The 20,517-nt window shown below is 29.6% G+C and overlaps 1 protein-coding gene across 1 annotated transcript in view; it reads left to right on the top strand.

The window, feature by feature from the left end:
* Positions 1-19,502, top strand: part of LOC111629449 (gastrula zinc finger protein XlCGF57.1-like) — a 33,034-nt gene extending 13,532 nt beyond the window's left edge. Inside the window, exons 2-6 of the mRNA XM_023373351.1 lie at positions 4,406-4,643; positions 5,499-5,813; positions 5,884-6,111; positions 10,544-10,794; positions 16,741-19,502. Coding sequence (XP_023229119.1) covers positions 4,407-4,643; positions 5,499-5,813; positions 5,884-6,111; positions 10,544-10,794; positions 16,741-17,596 — 1,887 coding nt within the window. The 5' untranslated portion in view covers position 4,406 and the 3' untranslated portion in view covers positions 17,597-19,502. The remainder of the gene's footprint in view (positions 1-4,405; positions 4,644-5,498; positions 5,814-5,883; positions 6,112-10,543; positions 10,795-16,740) is intronic.
* The last annotated feature ends 1,015 nt before the right edge of the window (positions 19,503-20,517 follow it).

The following is a 20,517-nucleotide window of genomic DNA, read 5'->3' as shown; positions in this document are numbered from 1 at the left end:
CTCCAATTAGAACATGTTAACATTAATGTTAAAATTTATATCAACCTTCTAAAATTATTTTCTTTTTGCCTGAAAAAGACATTCTATACATGTAGAAAGTGCTTGCAAGATATTTTGTTTACTTTTGTGCTTTACTCATCAAAACTTTATTAATGCCAAAAGACAGTGATCTTAAACTTTTATCTAACAGAGTTACAACTGAGCTAACATCGAAAAATCATTGAATTTTCTTCTGGAATAAAGAAATGAGATAGTTGTAGTGTAGTAAGATGTAATAAGTTTTATGATAATACCATGGGTAGTTTTTTTTATAATTTTCCAAATTAAAAAAAGACACAGAGGAAACACTTGGATTAATGCTGTACAGAGGCTTTACTTTAATTTGTCCATCTTCATTAATTAATTAAAAAAGCTTACCTAAGGTTTGATGGATATTTTATTTCCAATAAAGAATGATGTCTCTGATAATGCCATCTGGAGAACAGCATAGCCGTGGCATTTCTGGTCAATACATTCTTCACTGAGCAGATAATATGTATCAGTATACTATATTTGTATCAGCTGGAGATGTGTTGGTTTGTTTTCCTATCTTTTTCTTGTTCCAAAAATGTGACTAAACCTTGTTGCTTGTTTGTATTCCTTTTTTAAAGTTGCTGGTTAATTCCAAGTTTGTGGTAAACTTGTTTTTGGTTCTATTTTTTTATTCTTTGCTAATAAAAAAGTAAGATGTGCTACATGCTTGCAACTATCAAGTAAAAGTGAATAAAAGGCATTAATCATTTTTCATAGGTCATTAAACTGCTATTAAGTTAATATGTTTATGTTGATTCTTTTATCAATTCTCTTATATCCTATATTGATGAAAGCAAATATTGCATGTACTTTTTATTTTGCAGTAAACATTAGAGATTTAAAAAATTTTTGCATTAATGTTTATTGCAAAAGAAAAAGTACATGCAAGATTTGCTGTCATCAACATAGGATGTAAGAGAACTGATAAAAGAATTAACAAACATTAACTTAATAACAGTATATTTTTTTCAGCTTAATGACCAATAGAAAATGATTAATGCTTTTTGCTTGCAACTACCAAGAAATCCTGTCCATTAAGGCTTGCAACTAATGCTTGCACGTCTTACTTTTTTTTATTAGTAAAGAAAAAATAGAACCAAGAACAAGTTTACCACAAGACTGGAATAAACAAGCAACTTTAAAAAAGGAATACAAACAAAGCTTAGCCACATCTTTGGAACAAGATAGGAAAAAAAACCAATACAAGTCTCCAGCTGATCCAAAAATATCAATAGTATACTGATAGAAAACTCTTCAGATATTATCTGCTCAATGAAAAGTGCATTGCCCAAAAATATCATGGCTATGCTGTTCTCCAGGCGGCATCATCAGAGACAGTGACATACATTATTGTTTATTGGAAATAAAAATATCCATCAAACCTTAGGAATGCTTTTATAATTAATGAAGATGGACAAATAAAAGTAAAGCCTCNTAGATGATTACCTTTCCTTTGGGCTTGCCCCTGTACAATATAAAAAAATTTAAATAAAATAAATAACTTGTAATGGAATTTGTTAGCTAGATTTAGGTACATACATTTACCAAAAGCTGTGTATTTTTGGCAATTTTGAGTAACTTTATGAAAATTGTCTGTTTATTTTAATTTTTTGTCTGCTCTAATGGATTTTCTACAAAAAAAAAAAACATTCTCAAAAGTGACAGGAAATAAAATTATTTCTTAAAACTATGTTCATTTCACCTATGTAAGTACACATGTTTGCAACTGTTTTTCAAATTTCTATTACAAGAGGTTGCTTTACTGTAGTGCCATCTGATTTAGATAGGAAGCATATTGCTTCTCTTTTATCCACACTATCCATCTCCTCGATAACATGATCTCACAGAGGTTAACATTTTCATACCTTCAGCCACATTTGCTGATTTTATTGCTTCCTTGTTCTAAAGAATGATACAGACTATTGACTTTAGAATCTTAAACATGGCCTCCAGATCTGCCACATGTGTACCATTTTCATACTTTGCAATAAGTTCCTCTTTCACCTCAATTGTCAGTACTACAGCTAGTGATGGGCTGATTAATTGGAATCAGAAAAATCAGGCATTTAAGTTATTAGTTTACTGGAAATTTACATGTTCACTGAGCATAGTATGCAATGCTCCGTACACGAGGCATTGTATATCATGGTGGATTTTTCTTTTGTGTAGTCAGAGTGATGAGAGATTGCACTTGGTCAGTACTAACTCTCCATTTTAGGGGAGATAGGGTGACATCTGGCCAGCATTGGACTGCTTGACCAGTAATCTCTATTCTGTATATATATTAAAAGCAAAATGTTCTGTCACTGCCACCCACAAATAATGTAAATTTAAAAAGTTCATTTGATTTACAATTGAAAATTTCAAAACAAGTTTTAAATAGTTTTTAAAAACATTGTTTTAATTTTTCACTTGATTTGGTTTTGGTGTAAAGGCCAAACTTTTATTGTGTTGCAATTTGAAAATATTGTAGACCTATAAATTCCCACTGTCATCCATCTGTCCATCTTTCCTCAATCTCAAGAATGGAGTTATATAGATGAAAGATGAGACTAGATATGGAAATCTTAGGTGCAGGATCCCAACCACTGTTGTAGTCCATTCAAATTATCAGTTCAACCAAACAATTGCCTTAAACAATCAGGTTATAAATCTGCTATTATTAATGATAAGATACTAAGAAATTTCGTACTAGAGGTAGACATTGCTTACTCATGAAAAGTTACTATGATTTATATGAGAAGTGAAAACAGCTGGAGTGACTGACAAGAAAAAACCTAGAGATTACTGGATCTTCAACATTATGATGTTCTGAAAGTTTAAGAAATAGAGAAATTAATAGTTCCACTTAAAAGTACAGAGGCAAAAGTAATATTTTATTGTTCATGTAATGTTCTGTTTGATATTCTGTATGAAATATATTTCTATTGGACATGGTGGCAGAGATTAGACGATAAAAGAACTGAATCATTGTTACAAAAATATTACTTGAGATATCAAGACGTTTTTGGGTGTTTACGATTCTTGCCAACAAAAAAGAAACATCAGGAAGAAATGTGTTGTAAAGCCAATAATAAGATCCTCCAAACAAAGGGCTGACGAAATTTGTGCAAACTTGATATATTTCTGCTTCTTGGTGCACCCTGCATCTTCCAGTCTGATAATGGCCACAAATTTTGCAATAAGCTCATAGAAGGCTTGCATATAACTTGGCCAGAACTTAAAATTTTATACAGGAAACCAAGGAACAGTCAGAGTCAAGGAAGCCTAGAGAGGACCAACCAAGATATAGAAAATATGCTGACAACCTGAATGCAAGATAATCAATCTACTATATGGAGTAACTAGTCTAAAATTTATTTAGTTCATGAAAAATAGAGCTTTCCACTCTGGTATAAGATCTCTTTTTGAAGCTATGTTTGGGTGTGCAGAAAAGGTGGTTTGCAAGATGCTCTGTCTGGAACATGAAATAAGGACACTTTGGTTGAAGAAGCCATATCTACATTATGTGACATTTGCTCAAGGGATTCTGAGGAACACCTAGAAAGCTACATTTCAGATGATGATGTTGAACAGAAGATCTGCAGGTTATGTTTAATGTCCAGAAAGAAAGAGAAGAGGCCAAAGAATGTTTAGAAAATTCACATTCTGAGGCATCTGTAGAAATGACAGTTTGTATCCTGCTGCCTGATGTTGACAGAGGACAAGGAGATGGCAGATTCATTCTTGCTGTTGTTATGGAAGAAACTAGTCAAGGATTTTATTGATTGGAAACAAGAAATGGGTGCCTCAATTATATTGCAGGAATCAATTTAGTGTCTGTGAACAAAAATCAATATCAATTGATGAAATACCATTGATATATCCTCCAGTCTCCTGTACCAACACTTTGGGTTAGTGCAGGTCAGGGTTTAAAAATGCTCATGTAAAAAACAGTGTGACAACAAAAATCGTGCTTGTCTAAAAAAATAATGTTCTCTGCAATTCCAAATGCTACTCAGCACACCTTGTTATAATAAATAGAAATTATTATAGTTTTACAGTATTTATTTATTATATGTAATATAATAATTTGACAAGTTTAACATGCATTTATTTTATTACTTTTGTTTCATATACTAACTAACACTGGTTAGTTAATTCATAGAATACCTAGCTATTCCATAGAAAAACTAGTTAAACTATGTAACTTTTAATTTATTTCATACTATATCTAAATTAGGCAGGTATTCTATAGAATAATGGCAATCAACACTTTAATAGTAACAAGTATTTAATATGAGGTTTTGATGATTAAGGTTTGATTCATATTTTACTTTTTTTTTTTTTAAAGCATGCCTCCAAAACAGTTTTCTTGTGTTCATTGTGATGAGAAATTAGGAAGTCGAGCCAAACTACAAGCTCATCTGAAACGACATCAGATAGAAAAACAAGATGATGAAACTATCGATACTGCTCCAGAAGTTCCTGAAAAGCAAACAAAATTCCCTTGTAACACATGTGACAGAATTCTTACTACTCCAGCTTCTTTGAAACGACATCAGAATTCATGCAATAAAATTGTGAAAATGGTATGTAATTAGTGAATTTTGTTTAAACATTTGTAATTTATCATTTTTATTCATTAATTTAATTTATATGCATTTGTTAATAATTGATATGTAAATCAATAAAATAGGCATAAAATACAGCTAACAAAATACTTCCATATTTAAGTTTACATTATTAGCTTATATACATTATTATTAAATACACTATTACATTATATTGAACTAAAATTTTTAATTATTTATTGAAAGAAGAAGAAAATTTTTTAATGAACTGAATGAGCAATAAAAAAAACAAATTTTGTGTTAATGACTTTAATAGATTCTTAATATTTATGTTTTGTTTTAAAATAATTGATAGACAAATAGTACATGCCAAAAACATTTAAAATTATTCTAAATGAATTGTTAGCTTGATATTGCAAGATTATCATTTTGATAATTTCTATTAATAATATAAATTCTGAAGATTTGTGTTATTTTGGTGTCAATGGTGATTGAAATGGCAGATATGAAGATATTATTATATGACTCCTCCAAAGTCCCCAGATAGGGAGTTATCCATGGAAATTCCCTTTTTTCAGGTAGGCGTTGTTGTCAAACTGGAAGCAGGAAGAGTAACACATTAACTTAAGTATGCTAATTTGAAAATTTTGTGGTAGCAAGTATCATTTGTTACCTTCCACATCAACCAGTCATGTAGCACATGATTGCAACTCCTTGAAACTAAAGTTTACAGTTTCAATTTACTTTTGGTAAATTCATAATAATAATTATCTTATTAATAAATTAGTATGCTAATAAATTAATTTAAAACATTATTTGTTAACATGAATATAATTTTAAAAGTTTGTTTATAATTGAATGAATTCATTATAGGAAGCAGAAGAAATAGTTACCTTGAAAATGGAATTTGAAGAGGAAGAGTTTATAAGTAATGACAACAGTCATATAGAGAAATCTGAAGATACAGAAGATAACAATTTAGCCAATCCAGATTCTCTTAGAGCTCATATGAGAGATAAGATAACAAATAGAGTTCAATCATTACTTGATGAAACCCGGTCACGACGACGTATTTCCAACAATAAATGCAAGGAGTGTGGTGTTACAATGAGAAAGCGATCCAAAGATGAACGTTGCACAAAGTGTAAAAATGCAAGTAAACAAAATAAGCAGATACTAGAAACAAATGTAAGTTTTTTTCTATAATTAAAAATTCAATGAATTATGATTATTATATATTACTTTTAAAATTTGTTAGGAGTTGGGAGAAGGAAAATGTGTAGAGTGTGATTTGACTTTCCCAGATAAAAAAGCCTTAATTGAACATAACACGTCAAATCATAGTACAGCACATCAATGTGTTGTTTGTAAAAAAACATTCAGTAGAAAATATCATTTATATCGCCATTTACAAATAACTGCTTGTTCGGGTTTACCTCCACCATCTCATAAATGTCAAGTTTGTGGAAAGATTTATACTCGTAAAGTAAGTAATGATTTTGATATAATGTTTAGATAAATAACTGAGAAAAATAAAGTAAATTATTAAATTACAAAAACTTTAAATTTTAAAAAATTTATTTGTAGTTTATAGCAGACAGTTTTATAATTTTTGAAATATATTGCTTTTAAAGAAATACCTGTTTTTACAAGAAATCTGAAATTTTAAGTACAGATATATTCACTTAATTGTATTATTAAAAATACATGAAAAATAATTTTCAATCTAATCTGACTTGTTGAGGATAAAAATTATTTAAACTTTAAAACATTGTAAAAGTAACAACTCTATCTCTACCACAATGCTTTGGATCACTTGATCCAGATAGGCACCTGTCAAAATGGGCAAAAATTTCTGAAAAGGCATACTTTATACATAGTCTTTGTATAAGTTATCTATATTAAATGACCACCTGTGTAATGAGACCGCAGACATTGATTTTAGTCTGAAACAACATACAACAACTATAGATGGAATATCTGCTGTGTCATGTAGTAGTAACATCAAATGCCTGAGAATGAAACACACACAAAGTTATAGCTTTTCAAAATCATAAACCTACTTATTTATAATTCTATAAATATATATTTATGTATGTATATATACATACTCTATGTATGTAAACTGGCATTATCTTCTGTCTGATAGTGTTACTTACATTTTTGGTGTCTGGCTGATTTGATTCTCAATATTTTTGTATTTTTGCCTCTAAAACTAATTTTTACATTCTAAGAAACTTGATTTCGTTCCTTGAGAGTAGTATCATCTTGAGAAATTTGTTTAAACTTGGTCGGCAAATTGGACTACCATCTTATATTAATATTAATTCATAAATCCAAAGAGATTTCAACTTAGTCTGTATAGTTATTAGTCAAATTCATAATTCTGGAAGAAAAGATCTGACAGATTCATGCAGTATAACTTATAATGTACTATAAGATAATGAATCAACCTGCAAGATAAGCATGTTGATTCATTCAGCATTATGATTTGAGTTTTTCTCAGAGTTGGTTTTTTCTGGAATAATCTAAATTATTAAATTAAATTTTAAAATCAATTCAATTATTAATATTAATACAAGATAGTGATTTGACTCTACCTTTATATCTAATTTTACACTGAAAGATCACTACTTTAGGAATACCTGCCTAATAATGGGTTGGTCCACCTTTCTGGATGATCATGGGTGTGGAGTCTAACAGATGCTGAACATTCTCTAGTCTTAACTGGACCCATGCCTGCTTGAGAAGTTTTATTAGTTGGTGCACATTTAACAGAGAAGTGGGTGACTACCTCACTGCACATTTCAGCATATCCCAAACATGTTCAATAGAGCTGCAATCTGAAGAATTTTGGGGAAGGAAGTGTGTGTAATTCATCGTCATGTTCCTCCAACTATTCCACAGTGCATTATTACCTTAAAATATGGCATTGTTGTAAGGAAACAACTTGGTATGGATGCAGATATGGGTGCAGATGATCACTTAGCAAGTCCATGTATCGTTCACCATTCAAGGATGACAGCCAATGGCCCTAGACCAGGGGTGGCCAACCTTTTGCATACCATGCGCCAATTTTTTCACAGACGAGTTCAGATGCGCCATATAACTCGAACAATTTTTATACAATCTTACGTTCAATGTTAGGGGTTGATAAATAGAGATAAGAATAAATCTGCTTCGCTTAGGAGAGAAAAAGGAATAACTTTATTACGCAGTTGAATTAATTAATTTATGACAGTTCATTGAAGCACCAATTTACAATAGTCAACAATAATCTCTTGTATGAGAGGGCTATTGCTTCATGATGGTGCTATTGCTGCCAGAGTCTCGTTTGGTAAAGATTACCCTGCACCACAATTATTGGCACTGAGAACAAGATCAGCTTGGAATAACTTTAATCACAATAAATGTTTTCTGCCATTTACACGCCTGTAAACTGATCGGAAATAAAGATCGCAAGACTCAAAATACGTGCGTTCACTGTAATTTACTATGTGGAGAACACTCATTTTATCTGCAAAATAGACTGTAACGAATTGTGCAACAAATGAACTTGCCATGACAGACTATAAAAAATTTAATTTTTTATATAATATTCTTAATCGCAAAAAAGCCAAATCTGGCAATTTTGCTCAGAACTAACTGAAGCGCCACTTGTAATCGTCCAATGCGCCACATTTGGCGCATGCGCCACGTTTTGGCCACCCCTGCCCTAGACCTTGCCAAGAGAATGCTCCCCAGATCATGATACTGCCATTACCAGCTTATGGAATCTCAAATGTGCAACAAGGAATGCAGCTTCATGATACTTATGCTAGGTTCAGACCTGGACCATCAGCATTGTTTAACATGAAACAAGATTTGTCCCTCCAGACAACCTTATTCCACATATCCAACTTCCAATAATGTGTTTTCCTCACCCATATGAGGTGTTGTTTGTGGTGACATGTGATCAACAGAAGCACCATGCACGTTAATGGCTATAACATTCCAGTAGACACAACATATATGACATGGTCATTGTCAAAACATGTCCACTATAGTTCTGGCAGGCAAATTGTTTCACTGTGTCATGTCTTTGTTTGGATACCAGTTTTAACTAGGGTTTCTCATTTCTCGGGAAATTTGCCTTTAGCAGGATTACGGGAAAAATAATTTCTTTTCCCCGAAATTCCGGGATGAGATAGTAAAATAGAATTTCATATGAATAAAAAATATCATACAGGAATATCATAAATTTGAATAATTTAATTTATTTTCTAGTAAGTAACTAAAAGTGTAGGGCCAATCTCACCCATACCGACGCATTAGGCTCAATTAATTTATGTTCTCCTACATTATAAGATGAAAGTAAAATAAAACATTTCATTGGGAGTTTTAATGAACATAATAATGATTATGAAAAAAATACTATTTTATTTCTAAAGATGAAATAAAAAATATACTTATTCCATAAATTTAATGAGAAAAAAGACAATTATTTTGAATTGAACAAAAAATATAACTTCTCAAAAAAAAAATTATTTTCAGTTGAACATAAAAAATACTACTAAAAAATTTATGAAAACAAAAATCTCTCTCTCAAAAAAAAAACTTATAAATTTTCATAATAAGATTTCAAAAAACAAAAATGATCAATACTTTGATCACTTAATCTAGTTCTCAATTTGGTCACAAAAAGACCTGCAGCTGAAAACGCCAATGGTTTGACTTTATAAATTATATTAAAATAAATTATTGTAAAATACGAGTAATTGACTAATAGAGAAATTTCAAATAATCACACTTACAGTTACAAACAATAGGATATAAATGGGAATGTAAGCTTTAACAAATTCCTTAACTTATAAATGCGAATTCGAAACTAAAGTGCGATGAGTGATATTTACTTTCAGCGAACGCTCCTCTGTTCAATGATGCGCAAACACAATACATAGATATTACATGAACTAACAAGTAGAGACTTGTAAAACGTAGGTACAGTAATAATATGCAGCATGAAACCTCAAAATTTCTCTTTTAGGTGAGTCTTTAAGATGCAACTTTTCATGTAATAAATGATAGAAAGAAAACATGACATGATAAATTATTATTGAAATGGAGATTTCCCAGGAAAATAAAATTTCCCGGGATTTTTCTTGTAGGGAATAAACGGTGGGAATCTCAGGAAAGAATCCCTAGTCTTAACAAACATTACTTACCTCTGGAATCAATCGCATTTGGCTAGCTGCTGTATGATCTTCTGGTGGATGCTCGTGCAAGATACATCCACTGCAGTTCACCCTGGACACTGGTACAAGAACAACCAAGTGCATGACTGTAGCTGTTTTAGAAATACTGGACCCCAACAATCTGTCCTTGCTCAAAGTTGTTCAAGTTGGCTCATCTGTTGCCTTCTACTATGTAAATGACAGGTCAACATATCATGACTGCAGTGAATTATGATGTGACAATTACAGGACATCCTTTTACCACTTCAGACATGGTGTTCCTAATGCAGTGATTATTCAGTGTATAGTTTCTTTAATTGGATCTAACATCTTAGAGCATACTTTGATGTTTTCATACTTTAACTATTTTTAATACATCTATTTTAATTAATTAGAAAAATATTGTTTCAGATAATTTTTATATTTTCATATAAAGTATAGAAATTAGTATTTGATTAATATTCTATTTTATGTAATTAATGTTGATGCAACTCTGTATAATTCGCATCCTTAAAGATTATCATATTGAAAGTACACAAGGATTTTTAAAATATGAATGTAGTGTATGTTTTTATTTAATTTTGTAATGGTAAAAAGGTCTAGTTTATATTATCATTTTGTAAATAAATTATTATGCTATGATAAGATTGTATGCCTTATTTATTTTGTCTGCTATAAGTCTTGAAACAATAATTTTTCTTGTAGGACAATTTACGGGAACATTTACGTGCTCATGCTGGAGAAGTTGCCCGACGTAAGAAATATAAATGTGAATATTGTGACAAACAATTTCATGGAACATCTCTTCTTAAAATCCATATTCGTACACATACAGGAGAGAGACCATTTTCTTGTGAATTTTGTTCAAAGACATTTCCTTCAGGTGGTGGCTTGGCTAAACATAGACGAATCCATACAGGTGAAAAGCCGTATGTTTGTACTGAATGTGGATGCAAGTAAGTAAAGTTTTAATAAGTCTCACTGATTTATGGTTATCAATGTGTATTAATTAAAAAATATTTTTTTATTTCTTAACATGTATAAACATGTGCAAATTATTCATGCGTATCAAAATAAGTAATTTCTATAATATTTTAAAAATTTAAAGTTTCTTTAAGAAAACTTTTATAAAATTTCAATCATTAGTAATCTGCAATTAAATATAGAATTTGACATATTATTATTATCATCATAATTCTACAAAATAATAGCTACAAAACAGTTTTATCATTTTATCAAATCTATGAAATTTCAGTTTACTTAATATGTAAATTATTCAGTATTGATTTAAAGATAAAAAGGATTATTATACATTCTTCAACCTGACATTTTCATATATTATTTATCTGAAAGTTGCAGATTTAGAATAAACTAAACGTTATATTTGTTATACTTTAATTTTTAAATCTGTCTAATCAAATGGCTTTTGTTTTATTTAAACTGTTACTCTTTATCCTTTGTTTAATGCAAAAGGGGAAAAATGATTTTGTTAAAATTTAATCGTAACATGATTAACCTGTCCTATGTTGATCCCGAAAATATTTGTGTTGACCTCATTGACCTGCGTGGGCGATCCCGAATATTTCCGTGTTTACATCGGAACGTTTTTGATACTAGATGTTGCTTCATGTCACAATTTTTATATTAAAACGAACTTTTAAAATAAAATTTTTTTCGTTTTTATATTATTCAATATATATATTTTGTTTGTGAAACATAAAAAAATAACTTTTTACGATACACGCGATATTATTTTAAAAAAAATTTAGGCTTAACATCGATGAAAATTCAACATGGCGTCACAGGCAACAAATAAAAATTTCAACATCGAATAGGTTAAACTCAAAATCATAATCATCCAGTAACATATTACTGGATGATTATGATGCTTTTTACTAATTTCATTTAAAATATTGTTTTATAGGATAAATATTTCTTGTACGCAGTTTCTTCAACATTTTCAAAAATCCTGTTATTGTCAGTGCTATAAAGAAACTATGTATAATAATATGGATATGTTAATATATATAAGCATATTAATGTTATTAGTAGATTGAATCTATTTTGTGTTAAAAATAAAAATACCTATAGGTATCTCTTGATTAGTGCAGTTAATTAATCCCTTGATTTTACCATGTATATCAAAATTGCATTAATCAAAATATGGTATCTACATTAAGTAAAGACAGCTGGTAAAGCTGTGCAAATTAAAACTTCTATCATATATATCAAGGGATTGCTGCAATTAATTTTACATGTTAATCAAATTTCACATTAAGCAAGGAATACCTGTACTGTAAAACATGAAGTTATTTCTTAAACAACGTACAATAGTCTGCATGGCAAGTAATATATGATAAAATATTTTTCACATAGTAAAACACTAATACTAATACATTTTGGTATATCTTAAGCAGTTACAACTTTTGTTGTTCATGTTTATTTCAATACAGAGGATAAGTTAATTCTGACTCAAATATAAAACTCAAACTTTTCTTTAAAACATTTTTAGATTATGCAGTTTTTGCAGGCAATAATAGAGATAAAAATGAAAACATTACATGTTCTCAGAGCACAGTGATCAGAATAATTAGGAATAAGACAAAAAAGTGACAGACAATATCAGAAAATGTTTCTAAGCTTGTTTTTCCAGGAGTCTACAAGGTGCATAGCATTCATAATCCAGAAAGTTTAGTTGTTGATAGACAAAGAAAATCTTTTATGCCAACAATCCATTGCAAAGCAACTGGGAATCTTTCAGCCGGTGATTCATACAATAAAATCATAAGGATTTGCAAGCAATGGTTTTCAAAAGCCTGGCGCATATAAATTTACCCCAATTCACAAAAATGACAAGAAGGTAAAAGTTCTGGCTTAGTAAACACTAGTATTGTGTTGTATTCCAAAGACACATGGCAAGTTTTTCCATCAAATATCTTTATTAGTTTAGTTGTACTCGTTTTGGGCTTTGCCCCTCTTCAGTGAACTTTTGGTTACACTTTGAGTTGACTGAAGAGGGGGCAAAGCCTGAAACGAGTACAAAACAATGTACTGTATCAACTCAACTAATAAAGATATTTGATGGAAAAACTTGCCATGTGTCTTTGGAATACAACACAATACTAATGTTCACTAGGCCAGAATTACAGAACAGGACATGGTTTCAAAAAAACAAATCAAAAGGTAAAAGTTGTAAGAGCATCATCTTGCTAGAGATAGATATGAATTTGGCAACAATTCTTGATAAAAGCATACATCTTATTTGCACAACTGCAATGGTGTTAGAAGAATGTTGTGTGTTCAAGCTGACCAGCAAATCCCAAAAGAATGGCTTTCAAAATGCCACAAAAGTTGATTGTCCTGTTGGACTTAGTTGTAGGGGGAATGACTGGAAGAGGACCAATACTGCTAGTCAAGATGGTAAAAAAAAATGTAAAGATGAATGTAGAATACTATGTTGATGTGTTGAAGCCATATTTGAATAAGGAATGTCTCACCTTTATTCAGGAGAGGAGGCAAAAGTTACTCTTCACTTTGATAAAGCAACAAGCCATGTTGCAAACTTTATGACTGCTTATCTCCAAGAGTTGAAAGCAGAGAGGGATATACTTTTGTTTCTGAAAGTGACATTCCAGTCAAGAATTTTGACATAAATTTAATAGACTGGCTACCTTAAACAGATTATTTCTTTGTAAAGTAAAACATCAACATTACAGGGTCTTTGGAAATTTTTACGGGATGAGTGGTCAAAAGTTACTCTGGAAATGTGCCTAAGTGTTCAACTGTTAGAAAAGAGATGCAAGGATGTTAGTGAAAGAAATGGAGATTGTATTGAGCAGATCAAAGGAATTCACTATAGATTATTGTGCCAAATAATTGTATAAATAAACTGAGTCAGAATTAACACACACACTAATTATATAAAGATATAATTGCAAGTATTTTTAATAATAATTGAATTGTCTTCATCAGACTATTACAACATAAAAATGTAATAAGAATATTAGAACATAATGATTTGGAAACGTTATAACTTTTAAATTTATTTATTTATACAGAATATGCTAAGGTAAAATTCTTTCTGTTTCATTAAGGTATGAATTGTATTCAATTGTATGAATTAATTTACATTTCATACATTATTTTGAAGTTTATTTAATTTAGATTTGCCCTGTTACATCTATTTTACTATTTAATTTAATTTAGAAATAATTAAAACAAATTGTGCACATGCTCCATCAGTCTTGTGTTTAGCACTCATTCCACTAGGATCTTAGTGTCGCTTGTGATCACATATTTTTCTAAACTTGTGTTCACATGTATTACTTTTAAACATCAACAGCCATAGCCTGTTATATAATAATTAAAACAAAAATCACATTCAATGAAATGTTTACTTGTGTATAAATTTCTGCATGCAAATTATCTGTGAAGATATTTATACAAAAAAATATTGTTTATTTAGAGATTTTATCTAGTTAAATTTATTTACTTTATTTTTTTATTTTAATATAATTTAAAAACAAGTTTTTTACTGTAAATATTTTGCTGGGTACAACTAGTACATTTAGAATAATAATTTAAAGAATTTTAAATTCTTATTTAAATGTACAATAATGTACAAATTTTTGATTTTATACTATATTATTGATCTATTAAGTTTATTTTTCATGACATTATAAATTTGTACCTTTTGAAATGTCTTCAAAAACTTATGATCTGATTTAAAATAAAGACAAATTTAAGCTACTTGCATGTAAAATTTATTTAAGAGTAAAAAGCTGTTTAACCAGGAAAATTGAAAAAATTTCTATATTGAAAATGTTGTAAGCATTGTTAACATAGGTATGTTTACCTGTAGATTGGTATTGTTCAGGAAGCGTTTGATACACAGTATAGTGAACATCCATATAATGCAATAAAAAATTGCAACTAGTATACATACAAAATTCTAATTTTGTCATCTAGAGATATATATTTTCTTCAACTTCTAGGTCTAGGTTTAAACTTGCATAAAATCATCTGATAATGTATGTCTCCATAATACCATTTTTTTAAAAATGCAGAATGTAACCCCACATTGAGTGGGGCTTTGCTGTACAATGGAACCCTGTGTAATGCACTGTTCAAGTAACATTATTTCTCCTAAGAAAACGTGTAACATTAAGTCCTCATGTTATATAAATTTTTACATGACTGCATATAACTGGTAATGCATTCCTTGTGTACAGAGCATTTTTATTCTTAGTATTTTGTTTTAACTTAGTGAAGGGGTAAGAATTTTCAGTTAGAGTTTGGAGTGTTTTATACTTCCAAGGAGATGGGCAGTTTGGGTCTTCAACTGAAAGACCCAAACAAAACTTGATGAGCATGTAGCCCTAAACACAAACAACTCCTTGTCCAAATAATAGGACTTACTTCTCAAGCACTTTCAAAAAATGGGCTTTTGAAAATTGAGTGTTTAGCTTATAAATCTTTGGAAGCTTTGCTTTGCCTTGTAATTGCAATAGCCAACTGCACAAGATGCTAGGTATAGAAACTGCACCTTTGCACTTTTATTTTATTTTTTTAATGTGTAGCAAAATTATTTTATTGCATTTGCATTTCACTGCAAATTTTTATTTTTTACTGCATTAATTTTTTTCATACCTGAAAGTTAAGAAAACTTGTTAAAACATCAAATATCTTAGAAAATTTTAATATGAAACTTGTGTTATTTTTTGATACTTTATAAAAATAATTATTTTTCATTATAAACAGTGTGTTTAGTTATTACTTTTAATTTACATTACAAATTTAATTCACAGAAGTATCACACAAGTGTCTTCTTAATCTAACATCCTTTTAAACACCTTGGGAACAAACAGTCCTTATGGTGGAGTCAACCTTTCTTTTTAGGCTAATTTCTCCACCTCACTTCATCCTGGCATTTTAAATAAAAATAACAACAAAAAAATTAATTAAAATTGTTTATTCAACTATATATCAACCACTGTCATAATATTTATAATACAGTGGAACCTCGCATAACAAGCAAAATAAATTGTAAAAAATTGCCTTGCTTAACGAGCAATGTTTCGCATAACGAGTGAGGAGGAGAGGGAAAGTCCCAAATTGTGCACATGCTCCATCAGTCTGTGTTTAGCACTCATTCCACTAGCATCTTAGTATTGCTTGTGATCACACATTTTTCCAAACTTGTGTTCACACATATTACATATAAACATCAACAGCCATAGCCCGTTATATAATAAACATGCCAAACGATATGCCAAATTCTTGGGTAATGTAAAGGCTATAATTAAATATTAGAAATTAATTAATTTGACTAGAGGTAGGCAGTTATGCTGCCATCTTGTATAATTAATTTCTAATATTTAATTATAGCCTTTACATAGCCCAAGAATTTAGCATATCATTTGGAGTATTTATCAAACATATTATCTGTGATTCCCCCTGCGATTGAATTCTCATTCCAGATTGGTTCATTCTGCACCAGAAGAAAAGATGATGATGATTCATGCTCCTTAACAATGCACATTGTACAATTTTCTTTGAATAAACATTATACATAAAATATTTGAGTGTTTCTTTTTCCGGTATGGAATGCATTATCATATTTTACATTAATTTCTATGGGAAAAATTGTTTTGCTTAACGAGTGTTTTGCATTACGAGTACAATTCTGGAACAAATTATGCTCATTAAGTGACATTCCACTGTATAAAGATATAATTAGTATGTATCAAAGATATTCAGTATTAATTTAGGAAAGGTTCATTGAAACTGTTAAATCAAAATTATATGATTTTTTAAAATGGTTCAAATTTTGACTTATTTAAATATACCTTAATGTAAAACTATGTATTTATTATTTTAAAGTTTTTATTTCTTTCTATTAGATTTACGTTGAAAGGAACATTGAATCGTCACATGAGAATTCATACTGGAGTCAGACCTCATAAATGTGAATTTTGTGGTAAGCAGTTCATTCAAGCAGGAGGATTAAAAGCTCATCTTTTCTATCATACTGGACAGAATGGTTTTCGTTGTGAACAGTGTGGTAAAACTTTTAATCGTAAAGCCAGGTTGCAAATGCATATGAATTACGTCCATAATAAGATTAAACCATTTGAATGTCAAGAATGTGGCAAATGCTTTACAAGAAAAGAAGATCTTGCTCGTCACTATGTTCTGCACACAGGTGAAAAACCATTCCAGTGCCCAACCTGTTCAAAATGTTTTGCAATTAAACCATCTCTAAAATTGCATCTTTTAACTCACACTAAAGAAGAGCCAAGGTCTTGTCACGAATGTGGCCGTGCATTTATTCGAAAAGACTGTCTATTACGTCACATGAGAAAACGTCACAGGGATCTTCTGGATAAAATATTAATAAGCGAGAAAGACAAGAAGTTTACATATCAAAGTACATCGGGCATGCCGTTATCGAGGACATTAAATGAGCAGAGTCTTTGTGAAAGCATACGGGAGTTGCTAAGTCTTTTGGTAGATGAGCCAACATTGAAAGGATTTGGATGGCCAGACAAACCAGTAGATGAAGTACTAGAATCTGTTATTCGAAGATGTGGTCATACACCAGTTACTCAAGAGAATTATTCTTATTTGGATCGCTTAAGAGAAAACTCAAAATTGTTATTCACCGTCGTAATTGATGATAATGCTGTAAAAACATTATTAAATAATCAAACTGTTGATGAAGTTATTCTTCATGTCTTGCGATTAGCTCGATCATAAATGTTTTAAGAACAAAACATCAGCTTTCAGTTTATTATATTGATAATGTTCTAACATATTATCGTTTTTACTAGACAACTATATCCATTCCATTTATATTATCATGCAATATAATATTTTCCAACAGATTTCTATTACTTTTGCATAATAAACTTCAAATAAGGTTTATATATTATATATAAAATATTTTTAGCTAAGATATTCTTGCTCAAGTAATTGATTTGTAGTTTCCAGAAAAATTTTTATTCCAAATAATTGAAGCAATAATTAATTTTGAATCTCTAAAAGTTCCCATTTTTATTATATTTAAACAGTATGATAGGCCACAATAAATAGGCTAAATTTTAAGAAACTGTGTTATGTTCACATGGAATTAATTATAAATGTTTTAAAGTACAATATAAGATTGTCTTCCGATTCATAAAGAAAATTTTTGGCCCGGTAAAAAGTTAAATCTTGTTCACTGGTTGTTATTTCCTTTAATTTTAATTTTGTGAGTATTGTAAGAATTTTATATGGCTATTTAGAAGAATGTATGCATTACACAAGTATTACTTTTTTTTTTTTTTTTTCCATTTTGTATATTTCAATATTTATGTGTGTACATTAAAAATTAAGGCATCTATCAAATAACATAAATATTCAGTTATCATTTTTTTTCCAATGGGCTATGCTTTCCAAAATATAGCCTCGCATATTGTAGATAATAATAATAATAATGTATTTTCTTAACAAAATAACTGACATGTTCCTACTAAGCACAAATTTTTGACAGATTTTGAATATATCAATATTTGAAAATAGTATTTACTGCATATATATTATTGTATTTTTAATGATATACAATGTTGGAAATTAATTCAGATGTGCCTTATGAATAATTGCTGTTTTAATGGTTTAAATGCAATAATGTTAAATAAAATTTTGCACAACAATTTTATAGAACTTCTATTGAAAGTGCCTTATGATGATTGAATATATATAATGGCAATTTGTTATATCAAATTTATATATAAATTTTGACATTTATACAATAATAATATACTGTTTGTGTATTTATACGAGTTTGTCTTGCATGGATTGTGTGCCGGTCTGACAAATTTGATGAAATTATGTCAATTTATAAAAAAAATTATATGAATTTGTAAAAATCCTGTAATTGGTTCTGCAATTTTCAATTGTGAATGCTGCTACTGTAAAATATACTCACAGTTAAAGATAGATTTTTATTAAATTGTTAATGTACTTCAGAAATTAAAACCAGAATTTATATTGTTGTCTATTCTTATTTGGGATATAATTACTAATGGTGGTGATAAATTTTGATAATTTTTAACAATGCAATATTGTTGATAATTGACATTGTAGAAATTAAAAAAAAAATAGCATTCCTTTGCTTTTATGTCTTGAAAGTTTCAACTCTGCAATCCAGACAAGGCTATCTTGTACATGAATGTTATCATCATTGCCATAAATTTTATACCATCATTTTATGCTATTTGATATTAAAAAAGTTTATTGTAAGGTGTGCCTTTTATTAAATATTAATACTGGAATAGCTGAAATAATTAATAAATTGTATTTTTGTGTGAAAAGGTCACATTGTTTTATTTCAGTAGAAACATTTCATTAGTTTTGTAAGGTTCACAACTTTGAAATCTGTGCATGCATCATTTGTTTTAATTTGATATATCTAATATTTTATGGAAATTCTGTCCAAACTTATTGATCAGGTATAAATAATTTTGATATCTATTGATTTGTAACTGAAATACTTTATGTATACTGCCAGATTATTTCTGCTGTTACATGTGAAATACCTATGATGATGATTTTATTACATTTCTATGTATTTCAAAAATATGAAATAAAATTTTATAAGCTAATTTCTCCATTATTTAACATCATGAAAATATTTAAAATGAAAGGTCTTGTCATGTGTGATGGTTATTATAATCCTACTTTAATGTGACAAAAGTGATTATTACACCAGTGTTCAATAAAATTTTGCCGATTTTAATTATTTTTCATAACATTAAATATAAGCTGTTTCTCAAACATATATTCAAATTTTATTGTTTTTAAAAAATATTTTTAATACTTAAATAGTATAAAAAGAGATAATATGCAATATTTAAAATGTGTAGTTTTACTTTCCCAGCTGGTATGTATACATGAGGGAAGGTATGGGAATCGCGTCAAATTTAACCCTCGGCGAGTTTTTTGCAAAGCAACACATTTTGACACCTGAATCCAAAAACGCAAATTCCATGGATATGTTTGATGCTATTAATGGTGGTTAATTAAAGGTCGAGGAGATCGCGTGCATCTCCAGTAGAGTCAGACTTAAGTAAAATCATTAACATTTATACTTTTGTTTTATAAAACTCATCCCTACCCTCAAAAAATTAGTATAAAATGGTAAAAAGCTTTTATAACAATTTTTTAATGATAAAATTGTGTGTGGTGTCGTCTTATTTTTTGCTTAAAAGTTTTTTTTGATAACTCATAACAGTCGGGAAAGTTACGCAACTCTCGTTACTAGATTTTTTAAAATAAACGTTAGCAGAATAGTAAAATTAATTTTACTTTCCCGGTTGTTATGACGCAAGAATTGTGATCAAATTTTTACTTGTTACTTTCCTAGCTGTTTTAGCGTAACATGGATCATAGTCCCGACTTTTATAATATTGTAATCGTCATATTTGACCTTAGGGTTTTTGGAATCGTGATGTTTTGACACTACTGAAACAAGATAAGTCAAAAAATACTGTGCGTGTTTTATTGTTTAATAACTCAGGATGAGATAAAAATTAAAACAAAATTTTGCACCATAACTTGAATACTACCCCTGAAAAAAGTATGGAATATTTTGTACACTCATAAAAATAGCGAACCAAGGAGGAGGAATCGGAATTGAA

Source organism: Centruroides sculpturatus, unplaced genomic scaffold (genome assembly GCF_000671375.1).
Source record: "Centruroides sculpturatus isolate CEXI.00-Female unplaced genomic scaffold, Cexi_2.0 scaffold85, whole genome shotgun sequence".
Taxonomy (NCBI): domain Eukaryota; kingdom Metazoa; phylum Arthropoda; class Arachnida; order Scorpiones; family Buthidae; genus Centruroides; species Centruroides sculpturatus.
The sequence above is the reverse complement of the archived record's forward strand: the minus strand, read 5'-3'. Positions and strand labels throughout refer to the sequence as shown.